At 39.1% G+C, this 14352-nt stretch overlaps 1 protein-coding gene across 4 annotated transcripts in view; it reads right to left on the reverse strand.

Moving 5' to 3' along the window:
- rxraa (retinoid X receptor, alpha a) overlaps positions 1–14352 on the reverse strand; it is a 122842-nt gene that overhangs the window by 36398 nt on the left and 72092 nt on the right. For all 4 annotated transcript variants that reach the window (XM_014002473.1, XM_014002474.1, XM_014002472.1 and 1 more), the window contains exon 3: positions 10976–11214. In XM_014002473.1, the coding sequence (XP_013857927.1) occupies positions 10976–11214 (239 nt within the window). The remainder of the gene's footprint in view (positions 1–10975; positions 11215–14352) is intronic.

Raw genomic sequence — 14352 nt, forward strand, 5'->3', positions numbered from 1 at the left:
CCCTGTGCCATTCCACATTATTACAAATAACTTCATTTCTGGACATTTATGGTTTGATTTCTTTGTATGTATGGATCACTTGGGTTGTTATTGACATCTGGTGAAAATTTCATGTCATTAGCAMCTCTAKTAATATATTTACTGAGAAAAATGTTGACGTGTTCAATACTTATTTTACCCCCTGTATGAGCATGAAAATGATTGTGTAACTATGACTCACACCAGCTTCCTGTTTACAACAACTGCTGCAGGTGTGTGGGAGCAGAAAAGTACAATTAGTCCGACAGAAAGTAATTCACTTTCAGGGTTTAACAGTGTAGATGTCCACACAGACAGTGTTGTATTGCAGTAAGATCACAGCAACAGATGCAAATGAAGCCCTKAAAGAATTATTCTGAGCTCTTTAATGAAATGTGCCTCTCTGAGGAATTTAAAACACAACATAATAAGCCTACATTAGTAGGCAGTTCTGTAAAATACGAGCTTAATGTTACTGTAACGTTAAAGTTTCTATGCCTTACAGCTGCATCTTCCTAAATGACATATCCTTTGTAGTGCCACAAATGTAAGACGAACCTAACATCCTCCAGCATGACCACGATGCATACTGTACTGTTGGATTTTAAATACTGCCATTTTAAATCTAACTTCCCAATTAAAAACATTACATGTTAGTAGAAAAACAAACATTAATAAATAGGGTTTAACTCCAGAATCAGTACTTGTAATTGCATTTTATTTAACAACTCATTGCAGCATGAATTTCATCAGCTAAGTTGCTAAACATGCATTCAAAAACTAATATTTTAGTCTTYAATGAATTTCCAAACTATGCTGACTTGGTAAAAAAAAAAACTGTGACGTCTTTGTTTTTCTATTCTGTTTGCTGACAGTGCAATGAATCCTGGGAAAGATATTCAGATGCAGCGTTCATTTTCATGGTTTTGTGGGTCACATTCGAATATCTGCCGCATGAGAAGGAGCTCACCAACTGAGACAGCCTTCGATGTATGCAGGCAAAAATGCGTACTCAGGAGGATTTAGCTACAGCCAGTAGCCGTGTTTACATCAACGTTTTTATGCGCATTTTGAAGCATCACATTAGAAAAGGTGAATGGAAATGGCAAAATTTGCAAAAACGTCCTCAATTTCGTAAAAAAATTGTTTATGCTTCTGAAAAACAGTTAATGCGCAAAAGGGGAGATGAAATAAATTCGGACGTAGCGAACATTTACCTCGATCAGATGTTCCCACTGTCCAATAATTGTAGTGGCTGCAGTTGGACCCTCTTGCTGTCTGCGTTTTCSTGGATATTCTTACGTGAACAGAATTACATTTATTTTTCCACRTCTCCAGACAGCATGTCTGGAGCATCGCCACTATTAGTTGATATGACACATATTGTGTCATATCAAGCTTTCTGATAGTAGCAACACCTTCTGGATAAATTCTCTCCATTGTCCCGAGATCAGTGGCGGCTGGTCAATAGGGGACGATAGGGCRCCGCCCCACCACTAGTTTTTTTTGTACACAAAAAACCAAATAAATAAATAAAAAACTAAATAAAACATAAATGTTTTGAAAAAATATCGTATATGTTTTCTGATAGAGATTTGGGGAGATTTTAAACGTTGGATCAATATGCGCATTAAAAATGGATGGAAACACGGCTACTGTTTGTAGTCAATTTTATCAAAGATGACAGTCCCAAACACAAAAATAGCTACTACTAGGGGTGTCCCGATCCGATATTAATATCGGATATCGGTCTGATATCAGCCAAAAATCGAGTATYGGATTTTATCGGCCTGCATAAAAAATGTCCGATAAAAGCGCTCCGATTTTAGCAGTCCGTTCCAGCAGGTCACTGCCTCCGCTCCAGTGTTTCTATCCAGCAGCGCTTGGATCCAGCATGCAGCGCTCACGTGATCACAACAACATGCTGCGCTAACAAGTTAGCAAGAATGTCGGCAGAACTTTCCATTTTCATCAGAAACAGAGTTGAAGCTAAGTGCAAAGTTGTCACGCACAAGTTTTCCGAGGGGGCACAGAACTGTGAATGTTTTAAACCGGAGCGACAACCACTCTCCACCCTGGCAGCAGCTTTGCTGTTCGGCTCGGTTCAGCCTCGGTCCAAAAGTGTCTCCATGATTCCAACCGAGCAGAACCTCCTCTCACTCCAGTGGTTCTTGTGGGCAGAAGCGAGGACAGCACGCTTTTTACGGTTTTGACATCAGCAGAATGTTGCCCGTGGATTATCTCTTGATGGACAGAAGAAAGGAAGAGCGCAGATTTTGTTTTGGAATACGAGCGTGACATGACGAGAGCAGTGATAAAAACTGCTCCCTGCAGGAGAGAGAGGCTAATCTCCACATGATGCTCAGACTGTAGAAGGTATTAATAATTAACTGACTGATTCTTAMTATTTATTTTTGCTCTTGTTTGTAGAGTGATGTTTAATCTATTTACACACTTGTTTTAGTGAAGATTAAGTGCAATGAATTTATTCATTCATCCCTAAGAAATGTGAAATGCTGCTAAGTTGCATACAGGTCCTACATTTGACACACTGATTGTACTGTTGTGTATGTGAAAAATATATATATACTGTATATATTTCCTTTTTTATTGTTCTTATACTGTTTTCTTAGACCTTATAATGTTTTTTCTATCATTACTGTTCTGTCATCTATACTGACTAGGAGAGATGCCCACACAAGAATTCCAATGTGTATAAACTGCTAGTATATGTACAAATGGCAAATAAAGATCTATCTATCAATGATCACGTTGATTTAGTTACAGTCAGTAAAATTGTACCTGTGGACTCTTAACTTTGAACAGAATATAATGTGGGGTTTTGTTTTGTCCCCACCTTCAGTTATTCCCACCATAAAGCAGCACAAGGCTGACATGGTAAAAAAAAAAAAATAACTGGAGTGATTTTGAATTATTTTACATCTTAAAAGTACATTTTGTTTTTATTATGTTATTTTTTCAGGGTATTGTAATTAATTTTATTTATTAAATTGTAGAACATTCTTCAGTTTAAAATGTATGTGATCCATTGGTTAAAAATAAATGGGTCAGTTTTTCTCATACCTGCTCTTTTTCACTGTTTGACTTGATCAAGACTTTTCTAAGATTTTACACTATAAAATAGGTAAAAGCGTGTGACTTGTACTGTTTTGGTAACGGGTCAATATTGGTATCGGTCAATACTCAAAATTGCAATATCGGTATCGTATCGGAAGTGAAAAAGTTGTATCGGGACATCCCTAGCTATTACGCAATGAATTTGACAGATATTGAGTTTAACCTTGATGTGGTAACATCATCATCATCATCYTTGAGTACTGACAGATCTCGAGAGATGTACCTGTGGAGATGGCTGGCTCGGGTACATTTCAAATTAAAACTTAAGCCTTTAATTCCAGTAATCTATTTGCTCCTTTTTTCTCTATTTTTAAAGAATAATAATTTAATCATACATTTATCTCTCCTGCTGGTTGAAATAAAGGCTTGCTTCTAAGATTTCTTTTAGTACAATCGATATTTCTAACAAAAACTAACTTAAGTGCTGTATTGCATTTAAGTACAACAAAACTAAACCCACACATTAGCCACTCTCCCTTTTACTAACAGTGGAACGGAAAAAAAAATCTCTGAATCATGTTCTAATTGCTACCTGGAGAGAGCTTTGACTGAAAAAAAAAGTTTTTACTTCATAACTCGGGGAGCCTAAACACAGAGCCTTTGTGTGGCAACTATAACATCATGCAGAGTGACAACAGCAATTGCCATCAAAACCTTGAGTTGTGGAACGGGTCCTTTATTACTCCAGCACAGGAAAAKACTTTTTCTCCTGATTATGTTGTATTTTGGTTTCCTAGTGACTCTTGCCTGAACACACCGTACTCAGAACTGGAACATGACATCACCGCCGCCGCTCATTTATAGCCTATTAAGCGTGTGTTCCATTTCTTTTAAAGCATTTACACTTTTTTTTTGACATTTGTGAGTTTTTTTTCTTCTTCTTCTGCGTTTGAACCCAGAGACACTAAAGCTTTGTATGTGTTTTTAAGGTACAGTGAGAAAAAACTGGAGGCCTGCTGTTTGTTTAGGCTCCTCAGGGAGGTTTCATAAAAAGAGCTCCGAGACCGCAAAATGGAAAGTTGGACCCTACAGTGGTCCGAAGATAAAGAACCCCTTTTTTTCGACAAAAGACAACAGCCAGACAACTCTTACTGTTGTAACTGGAAGTGTGAAATGTATTCCAACCCTTTCCTATAATCCCTTCCAGCTGCTTGAAGAGTTGCGTCGTCTGTGATTGAGGGGTTTGGCGTTGAACCCAATAGACACAACCGCTGAGGTATTTGATCAAATAGAGCGTAGTTGTGGCCTAGTAACACTCCTGACCACATGCCGGGGGATGAATCTCCTCGTATACCTCCGCAAACAAGGCAGCAAGTCTTCTAAAAGCAAAACCACAAACTAAAGAGGCAAAGCATGCACTTTGAGTCACTGCCAAAATGTTTTCTTGTTCAAATAACTCGTCTGTCAGTGTGTGGCCCTGATCAAAAAAAGAAAAAGAGATATAAAAGAAACAGATTCTTTTTCGATCTCCTGAGGACAATCAGAATCCACTGATGTCCATGAGAAAGTAAAAAGTTTCATCCATGGTCTCAGCATGTAAGAGTGTCTGGAAGSTGAAAGGAAGTACGTCTGTTTTGAAACGCAGGAACTGGCTGATGATAAAGGACCGTCTCTGTCTTTCCATGTGGTTCGGGGCTTCAGAATGCAACTTCTAGTCATCCTGTCCCCAGCCTTCACCGTGCAGTGCTCTCATTTGATGTGACGGACAGTTCCGCCTCGCTGATTTTAATTCTAACCACGTTTAAGCAGAAATAGCAGCTGTTTTTCAGAATAAGAGCGTGATTTTTTTAAAACTAGATTTCATGTTTTTTAATGCCTAGAAAAGACGATGTTGATTGCAGTTCACGCTGAGCCAGGCCGCCTCTTGAGGACAGTAAGAAATAAACAAGGGAATAAATTGCGGTGTTTGTTTTATGATCTCAACACATTGCAGTATGTGTGTGTGAAATYATCAGAATTAAAGTGTATGGCTGTAAAACGTATGTGGTTAGTACAGGCAGGGGGGCCTGTGATGGTTAAATATGAGCTAAGGCGTGACCTTGTTCCAGTTGAATAAAAAAGGCAAGTCAGTTGAGAGTAAGTGGCATACACCATCTGACTTAAATCAGGGGTGCCACGCCTCACCACCACAGGGCAGCACCAACATCTTTAACCTCTCATACTGTTCTCCACCCTCACTGAGCAACAAGAGATGCCTTGATATGTTTTAAAGCTCTAGGGAGAAAAACACATCACCTTACATTTTAGACTAAGACACCCTCACGCTGAGACATGACAGATAGGGCTGCAACGATTAGACAACATAATCCACAACGTTGATTATAAATCAAAGAGCGATAATGATGGCAAAACAGAAAGATGACCAAAGACGGAAAAAAACAAGATATAAACTTACCAAAGTTGGCTACATTTTACTGAAAATCAACCAAAGAAAGTAAGATGCAGACTCTGTCATTCCATGGCAAGACAGCGGCAGCAAAAACATGACATCATGAGAAGCTAACACGCTAAAGCCGTTTGCTGTAGATGATAAGTTCCATAAAGTTGGTTTGTTCRTCAGGTTGATGCCTTTAAAAATCTTATTTTCAGAGACAGATCACTTCAAGTTGTAGCCAACTGTTTATAAGTTTTGTAAGTTTACCATCAGAACACAGTGTTTGTTGGTAGCAGAGCTAGCAATTATGCTAACACGTCATATAAAAATCACTGGATTATAGTAATAATTCATCCTGTCTCGTCTTCTCCTGTTTTTTATGGTGTTTTATGGTGCCACATCCAGGACGATTTCAGTCAGAATGGATTGTCTTCTTACTTTTATGCACTTGAATGTCACTTTAACCAAAGCTACTCTTTAGTTTATGTTGGACTTTCAAAGCTACGTGTGCACCCTGCAGGTCAGGTTAACAGCCCCTTCATGCTGGGGAGAGGCTGATATTTGGCATTTTTTCATTAGCTGTTTGTTTAAAACACTACTTGCAGTTTACGTAATTTTATTTGTATTATGTTTACATGTATTAATGTTAAAATGCATCTGAGTAAGCTATTACTTACATATGTTTCATAGGTCATTTTAAGTTCCTTTTTGAGCTTTTAATGTTAAAGTAGAGACATTGGATATCAGGGTGACATTCACAGGTATGATGAACAGGTGAGGTGGAGCTGGAACAGGAGGTGAACTCACAGGAAGCTTAGATGGATGTTGWGACAAAAACAATCCTTGACTAATCGACTGAAAAAATAATTGCAGATTAGTCCACCAAAATAGTATCAAAATAGTCAGTTGCAGCCCTAGTATCGTCTTGTGAATGACCTATCTTGAATTGGGTTGACTCCAAATGCATCTATCGTGATACATTTTTGGAACTGAAACTGCTTCTTAAGGTTTTAATCTGAGTACCAACAATTTTTTTTTCTTCAAACATGCTTATTGAATGAAAACAGCTCAACTTGGAATGTGTCAATRAAGCACATGTGAACTCTTTACTGGAAGCTGTGAATGTTTAAAAGAGAAGTGATATTTGCCAACGAGAGAAATTGGAAAAAGTTCCTTTCGCACGCTGCTCTCTTTTAGAAACAAACGCAAAAGGCTGGATACAGGCATGTGGTGCTGAGAAAAGAACAAAAACGACAAAACCAATTCTCAAAAATAAGAGTTAAATGCCTGAAATTCCTAAAAAGAGAGTTTTCTGAGGGAGAAAACAAAGCCGTTTTCTTTTGCTGGGACTAAATGTCACCGCTTAGTTATAGAAAATATGTGGTTTTTAGTGGAAAAAGGCATTAAGTCCTCATGATGTCAACATTAAAGAGCAGAACTTTAAGGACCACAACTAGTGGATACTTGAAAATCTCTCTTACAGGGCTTATTTAGCAGTTAAAAGAAAACATGGTCRTATTTCTTYTGCTTCTTTAGACCAGTTTTTAAAGATCTTGATCAAAACAGGATATTTTCCCCCTTAAAAAATGTTTATTTTTCTCATGAGATCACTTGGATGTTTGTTTAAATAGTACATTTCTATTCTACAGAGCCATAACCGATGCCAAGAACTTTGTTTTTTTTTTTCTTAAATGGGTGTGACAGATTTGAAACAGAGACCATAACTGCAACAAATACAGATGATTCTGGCACAGGAAGAGTAGACCACAAAACAAGACTTAACCTGARTCTTCGATCCTCACGGATGCTGCCTCCATTTTCCCATCCTTCTGACAGAACATCACTAATTACTATCATTAACACAGGTGCTGAGGGACGTATTAAAAAAAGGTTGTAAAGGTTTGATGCAATGCTTTTCAGCGCAGAAACTCAGGTGATTGATGTGTTGTGTGAAAATTTCTGAGGAAATGTTAATAAAACTCATAATACTAAACACATGATCAACTAAAGGTCTTGATGGACTACATAGACCATCACAATTAGATCATCTTATGTTAACAAATAATGTAACATTATTATTTTTTCTTATTAAACYTTAAAAAATAAAATTAAATGCACTTTGACAGAYATTTCTGCCTCTAGGAAATAAACAAGATGACAATAAATTTCACTAAACCCTAAAAAATCTCTATTTTCTTTATTTAGACTAAAATGTATAGTTTTTAATGTTTTTTCCCCAGTTAGCAACTTCTAAGCCTTCAAGTTATCATTTTAATAGCAGCCATATTTCATACAGGGGATGTTTTCAGGCTAAATGTCCACATTTATGTCTGTCATACATTCAAACGAGACCATTCAACCACCTTCCAAAACATCCAACCTGCATGTAAAATTTGCTACTGCAGGACAGATAAAAAGAGCTGGAATTATAAAGTGGAAGTGGAAGGAGAAGGGTAGGGAGAAGGACGAGAGCTTTCTAGCAATGAAAGAGTCTGTCCGTTTGCTCAAAGTGCCTCTAATCCACTCTTAACTCCGTAACATGTGGGACAGTTTTGTAAAGAAGGTGCAGATAAGCAGCGAGGAGAAGCCCGTCCCCAAACAGCATCGCACCGTCCACGCGCTTAAAACACATTTATCAATAAACCAAAAAGAAAAAGGTCCATTTTGTGCGGGGAAACAATTTTAATTTCAGATATGGCTCCAGACAGAAACTGGGCCACTGCAAGCTTTGATGTCTTAATTTTGTGTGTGTGTGYGTCTGTCTCTGTGTGTGTTATTAATATGAAGAAGGCTTACTGATGAAACACCAGAGATGTAAAGGAAAAAGAGTGGAAACTGAGACGATGTGACAAAGACAAGAATTGAAAACAAATGAAAACGGGGAGAAAGGTCTGGAGAGACGGGACAGAGAGGAAAGTGACAAACGGAGGCAGAGCACACTTCATGTGAAAGCAAGAGTGACAGAGCTAAAGCCATTGTGAAATCCTTGTTGAATAGGCCCTGATGGACTGAACCACAGGGTCAAAGCTGGGCCTCTGTCTGCCGGAGCTGCCTGCTTTGAAAATTATAGTGTAGTTTGTGAGACATGATAGACAATCAGTCCTCAGGTTGGTTCATAGGGCAGCTGTTTAAGCTTGTAATTTGAAAGTGAACATGGAAATGGTGGCCTTTTTACCCTCTCCAGTTTCTGTACGCCACTTTGCAGTTTTTGTTTTGGTACTTTATATTCTCTGTGTGCAGCTCTTTTATGTTCTCGCCCGTATACCTATAATAACATTCGAGGCAGTGGGTGCAGTGTCCAAGAACAGGGTCTCAGGAACAGCCAAGGGAAAGACAACCTCCCTAATCATTAAGTCACTACCAGTAAAATTCACTAAAACATACACTACGCCATATTTAGATCATTTTAATTACAAGCATTTGTTTTATGAAGAACCATTAAAGTTACTGAAAATAAATGTTTTTTGATGTTTAAGTTATGTGGTCRTCATCAGAGGAGCTTGAAACACTCAGAAAAACGTTCTCATAATGCAAAATAAACAATTTGCCCAAACTGAACAAGTAAGCTTTGTCCATTTCTATATTTACCCTTTTTCCACTAAAGCTGTCCCAGTGTAGTTTCAGAGCCAGTGGCGGATTCTGATCCAGTTCTGTTTGTTTCGACTGCCAAACCAGCGACTCCCGGCCAGGACAACCACTGCTACTGTGGTACCAACTCKTTGCTGGCCTGATGTAAAGAACTGCTACCAATGGAGGGTGTTAAACTCTAAACTTTTCTCAATTCTGTCCTAAGAATTAAAATTTGCTGCAACAATTTTTGCTTCACGGGCAAGAATATGAATGATGTGTTGATGCATGTGAACATGAATGATTCAGATGTCATRAGARGAAAGAAAAGGTAGAAGTACRACGTGCCCCACCCTGACAGATGGTGGTGTGCACAGAACACAGCTGACCAAGACATACGTTGTGTCTCAATTCTGGGGTTGCGTCCTTCAAAGCCCACAATTGTCGGCTGCTTACATCACCGCGCCAAGGGCTGCCCCAAAGCGTGGGCTCCAGCTGGTGCGGCCGACAAMTGCGGCTAACAAAATCCCATAAATGAAGGCTGCATCCGAGTATCTTTCCTGGCCGAGGATATCCCAGGATCCATTGTGCTGTATGCTAACTAAACAGGAAGACGGAGGAGTTCTTCTTATTTTTTGTCAACAAGTCGGCATAGTTTGGAGATTCTTCACWGAACCAAGAATTAGTTTTTAACCTCTTAATCCCCAAGCGGTTTTCTTAAAGTTTTTGCTCAAAACACCATGYTGAAATGTAACTGAGTGTATCTCRGCATTTACAAACTCTACTTAAATAATATTGGTAATAAAATAAAGGTAACACTTGGAAGATTTCATCAGAAGTGTAAGTATTAAAACAGCTGCTGTGGTTTTAGAGAAATTTAAAAGATTTTTCACTCCTACCTGAATATTWTTTTCAGTTGACAGTATATAACCTGTTTAAAACCATAATTAATCAGGCTAAAAAAACTCTTGGAACCCATAAATCCACKTGTGGACATTACCTGTGCAAAGATTCATGCTGCTAAACCTAACTGGAGCAAAGTTACAGAGGTTTGAGTAAAGAAATAATTTTGCATTTTGTCATTCTGCACAGGACAGACCATGATGGTGCCATTCATAAAGGTTAAGAAATCTGAAGTTTTTACATCCAAAAGTTATTTATGTTTTTCTTATCTGCCTGAAGAGACTTATTGAATGTTTCTTCTTTTGAAAAATTATCCAAACATTTATTTGTGACCATATATATTATATAAAAATAATGAGAAATTATTTTTGACTTTACTTGGACCATATTCACTCAAAATCAAGTAAAAAAAACTTTCAACACACATTATAACCTATTTAGGTATCTGCTTTGACTTGCTTTTAAAAAATAATGTCAAACATTTTTCCTTTACACRTTTGCTTGGATGTATTTACAGATTTGCAATGACGCCATTTTTTGCAGTTTACTTTCTGATTCAACTGCTTGACGTTTGAACTGCGTTTGATGGATGTAAAATAGTTTCCATGAGCTTTTAGCCAAGATTCTTGGCTTTTTWTTGATACCAAACATGTCCAGGTTCAACTGACAGATCTTAAGTTAAAAGAAGTTAAAGGAAATAGAAAATGGAAAAAACAGTTTTGGGGCTCAAGAGTTAAATGCATGTTTAGCTACTTAGCTGATGAAATTCACGCTGCAATGAGATATTAWATAAAATGCAATTACAAGTACAGCTTCTGGAGATAAATCCTAAATGATTAATGTTTATTTATGCACCATTTTTATGAAGTTATTCCTTATATGTCCCAACACAAGTCTGAAAGCATGCGATGTAAAACCACTATGGTACTGGGGTAAGTGCATACAGGGTGTATGGGTGGATGGCACGGGTCTCACCTGGGGGCTTACGCTGGGCCCGTATCCCATGCCAGGTGAGTTCATAGAGTGAGGTCCCATGGGGGAGCTAATAACAGAGAACGGAGACGCCAGGCCATTCATCGGTGAACTCAGGGTGCTGATAGGAGAGTGCAAAGAGCCAGAGGGCCCCATGGAGGTTGGGCTCAGCAAAGGGGGGTGCATTCCTCGGTGGGATGTCGGCGAGCCCAGGGGAGATGAGGTCATCTGTCCCGATGAATCTGTTGGAAATAATCAGGGGGAAAAAAGCATTAGAAAAAAGCTTGAAGGATGTCAATATCAATATCACATTTCAAACTGAGACAGGCCAAACCTGAAGCCTTCGATTTCATCGTCCCCAATAAAACTTTAAAAACCATGTTCATGAATGCCCTTTTTTTTTAACTTAAGATGGCTGTTTTTACACTACAGCTAATTAAGAGGGTTTATTTTTTCCAAACCACAGCTGTTGGAACCAGAAGTCTAGCACATCTGGTGAAGTGTGAGAGCAGGTGTTAAATCTGAGCGCAGTCCAGGAAAAATGTACGATTCAGCAAGAACACCTGAAATAACTAAATCAGGATCGTTCCGTAGTGGAAAAACGCCTAAACCTAAAGCAACAACCAAGCRGGAGGCTCGCAGTATTGACACACTCTCCGTTCTGGTTCTGTCCCTGAAGCTTCAAAAGTGCCTCCTTCAGAATTGTAACAGGTCAGCATRTAGAATGTAGCTAYTGTATAATGCATGTGGTTGATGAGTGGAGYGGTAAACCCAGGAGATAGAAAAACATGACCTTGCACCACAGCTGAAGASGAACCTGCAGCGAGACTGAAGTCTGTGTGAGCAACAAGGCTAAGGTCAGGTGTGAAGGAGCCCGTCTTCCTGCTAAACTCAAGTCTTACTTCGACTTAGCGGGCTATCTTGCCATCAGCTGTCAACAGGGAAGACGCAAGACCGACTGGAACGTAAGCAAAGACGGACTGACATACCGAGACATTGGCAGCGGGGTTTGCATGTGTACCGATAACGGCTCCCTCCCTCCCGTGTCTCCTTTCAGCGCTGCTGTTCGCTCTCTCTTTCACCCCCTGTCCTTCGTTTTGTACTCTGATCCTCTTTCTTTGTTTACGTCATTTTTTGCAGGCACTTTAATTTTTCAAATGAGGGCCTAAACAAGCGTGTTGCAGGTCTTTCGGACTYAGATTCTCACAACTTAGAAGAGAGAAAAACTCTTGAACTTTTATACTTAAAAAGAATTCTTGAAAAGCACATCACCAACTCATTAGTAAACTCAAACTGCCCCATCCAATAGTTCAGAACAATGTTCTTTATGTTCATTTTCCTTGTTTGCAATGAGTACCTTTTATCCAAATAAAATGTTTTAAAGAGGCAAACCCTAGACGGATGCACAGAAAGATAAAAAAATCTTCCCATCTCACCGTTTGTGCACTCCCTGGATTATAATAAATGTCGTTGCAAGCAAAAACACAGATAAACACCCTCTATATCTTCTGGAAAAACAAACATTCTTCTTAATAAAAGGCTAACAGCAGCCCTACATGCAGATGAATTAGTTCAGTGTTTAATCTTCCRACTGATACGCCATGAGCTTCTGTCCATCTGATTACATTTTTTTCACTTCAACATGTGCCCACACACATAATACCTTAATACTTTAAATAAAAAAAAAACTCGGTGAGCAGGCAATTCCCAGAGCAGTGCATCAATTGGGTTTTAATTCAGGCAGATAAAGCGAGCTGTGGTATTAGGGTTGCCAATCTGCCATTGTAGGTCTCAGCAGGGGGATTTGGAAGGGCGGGGGGGAGCTTAGCTGACAGCAAGGCCCCACCTGGAGGGGGATGACAGAGACAAGCTGGGAGGTAGAGCACTCTGCTTACGTCTCTGTTTCTTTTATTTATCTTTCATGTCTTTTCTTTTTTTGTTTCTGCAGAGCAGAATTTTGCCCATTCTGAGAAGGTTTCTCTCAAAGGATGTAGCTGTATTGTACATAGATGGTGCTTTTTGGTAAAAATTACCATAAAGTAGAGATTTTTGAAAGCAAARAAATCCCCCAAAAAACGTGTGTGTTTTGAGTATTTGTGTATGTTTATTCTTGTTGGAGCTGGATTTCCAGTGTCGGATTACAGCTGGATATCAAGGATTCTGTCGTAATCCTCTATGGAGTGGAAAGGAGAGGAGAAAATTAGATAAGTCTAGGCGAGGAGAACAAAAAAAGAAAAAAGAAACAAAACTATTAGGATAGTTGAATAAACAACCTTTATTCAACCAATGTTTGTTGCAACCTGTTGAACTGGAAAGTGTAAAAACTGTCCCGAGAACCCGACAAGCTCTGGCAGGGTTATGCCAAAGAGAATAAAATAAATGAGTTTGCACGATTAGATAAGAGTAGCAGTGAAACTAAATCAATAGGAGAAGGCCAGGAGAAAAAGGGTTTACATTTAAATCATTCAAAAAAAAAAGTCACGAGTGTCAGCACAGATAAAAAGCTGAATCAGATTTAAATGAACGCTGAAAACGTCTTTGTCGCCTGCAGTCACCGCCTGTCAATTGCTCTCAATCTCGGCGCACAAAGCACAAGTGACAGCTACAAATAGGCAAATTAGAGCCCATCTTACAGGCAGGCGCGAGCAGAGTTCACCACTTATCGCCTCTCCACTTCATTCAAGCATCTCCCGTTTCCAAACAATGCCTCCACTCTCTCACTCTCGCCTTTTTCTTGCTCTTTTGTTCGGCTTTTGGATGTGATTACATGGAGGAAAACTGCCAATTTAAGCTTGGGCTCCCGGAAGCTTGTGTGTTTAGAATGTGATAAACGGAAAACGCAGATGAGAACAGATAGGGAGATGAAACGAGACAAGAACACGAGGCATTTCTCCATGTGCCGGAACGGATTGTTTACATGTCTCAGACGGGGGAATGGATGAAGTTCTGATTAATGATAACTTTCCAGAAATATAACATTTGTACTAAACTGTTTWGGTCTGTTTATGCCTCATGTGGTTTGATTTCATATTGGGAAAGACATGATTGGTGCTAGCCAACCAATGAATGACTTGTCTACTCTGGTTATGCCTCATGCCTGGTTCACACGGCAASATTTCACAATTGTCAGCTGACTTTCATAATATAACAGGTTTAGTGTGTGGTGTGCAGCCACATGGCAAAGATAACACACCAACAGATTTCATTCACCAACAATCAGATGTCAGACTCACACAATATCCATTATTACCTCCGCCTATCTGTCTGTCCGTCTGTCTGTTGTTCTGTCGTTCTGTCTTTGGACACCATTACTCAAAAACTTGTGGACAGATTGTCATGACATTTTTACTACATGTGGGTACTGGGCCAAGGAACACACC

This window comes from Austrofundulus limnaeus, unplaced genomic scaffold, assembly GCF_001266775.1.
Source record: "Austrofundulus limnaeus strain Quisiro unplaced genomic scaffold, Austrofundulus_limnaeus-1.0 Scaffold13, whole genome shotgun sequence".
In the NCBI taxonomy this organism is placed as follows: Eukaryota; Metazoa; Chordata; class Actinopteri; order Cyprinodontiformes; family Rivulidae; genus Austrofundulus; species Austrofundulus limnaeus.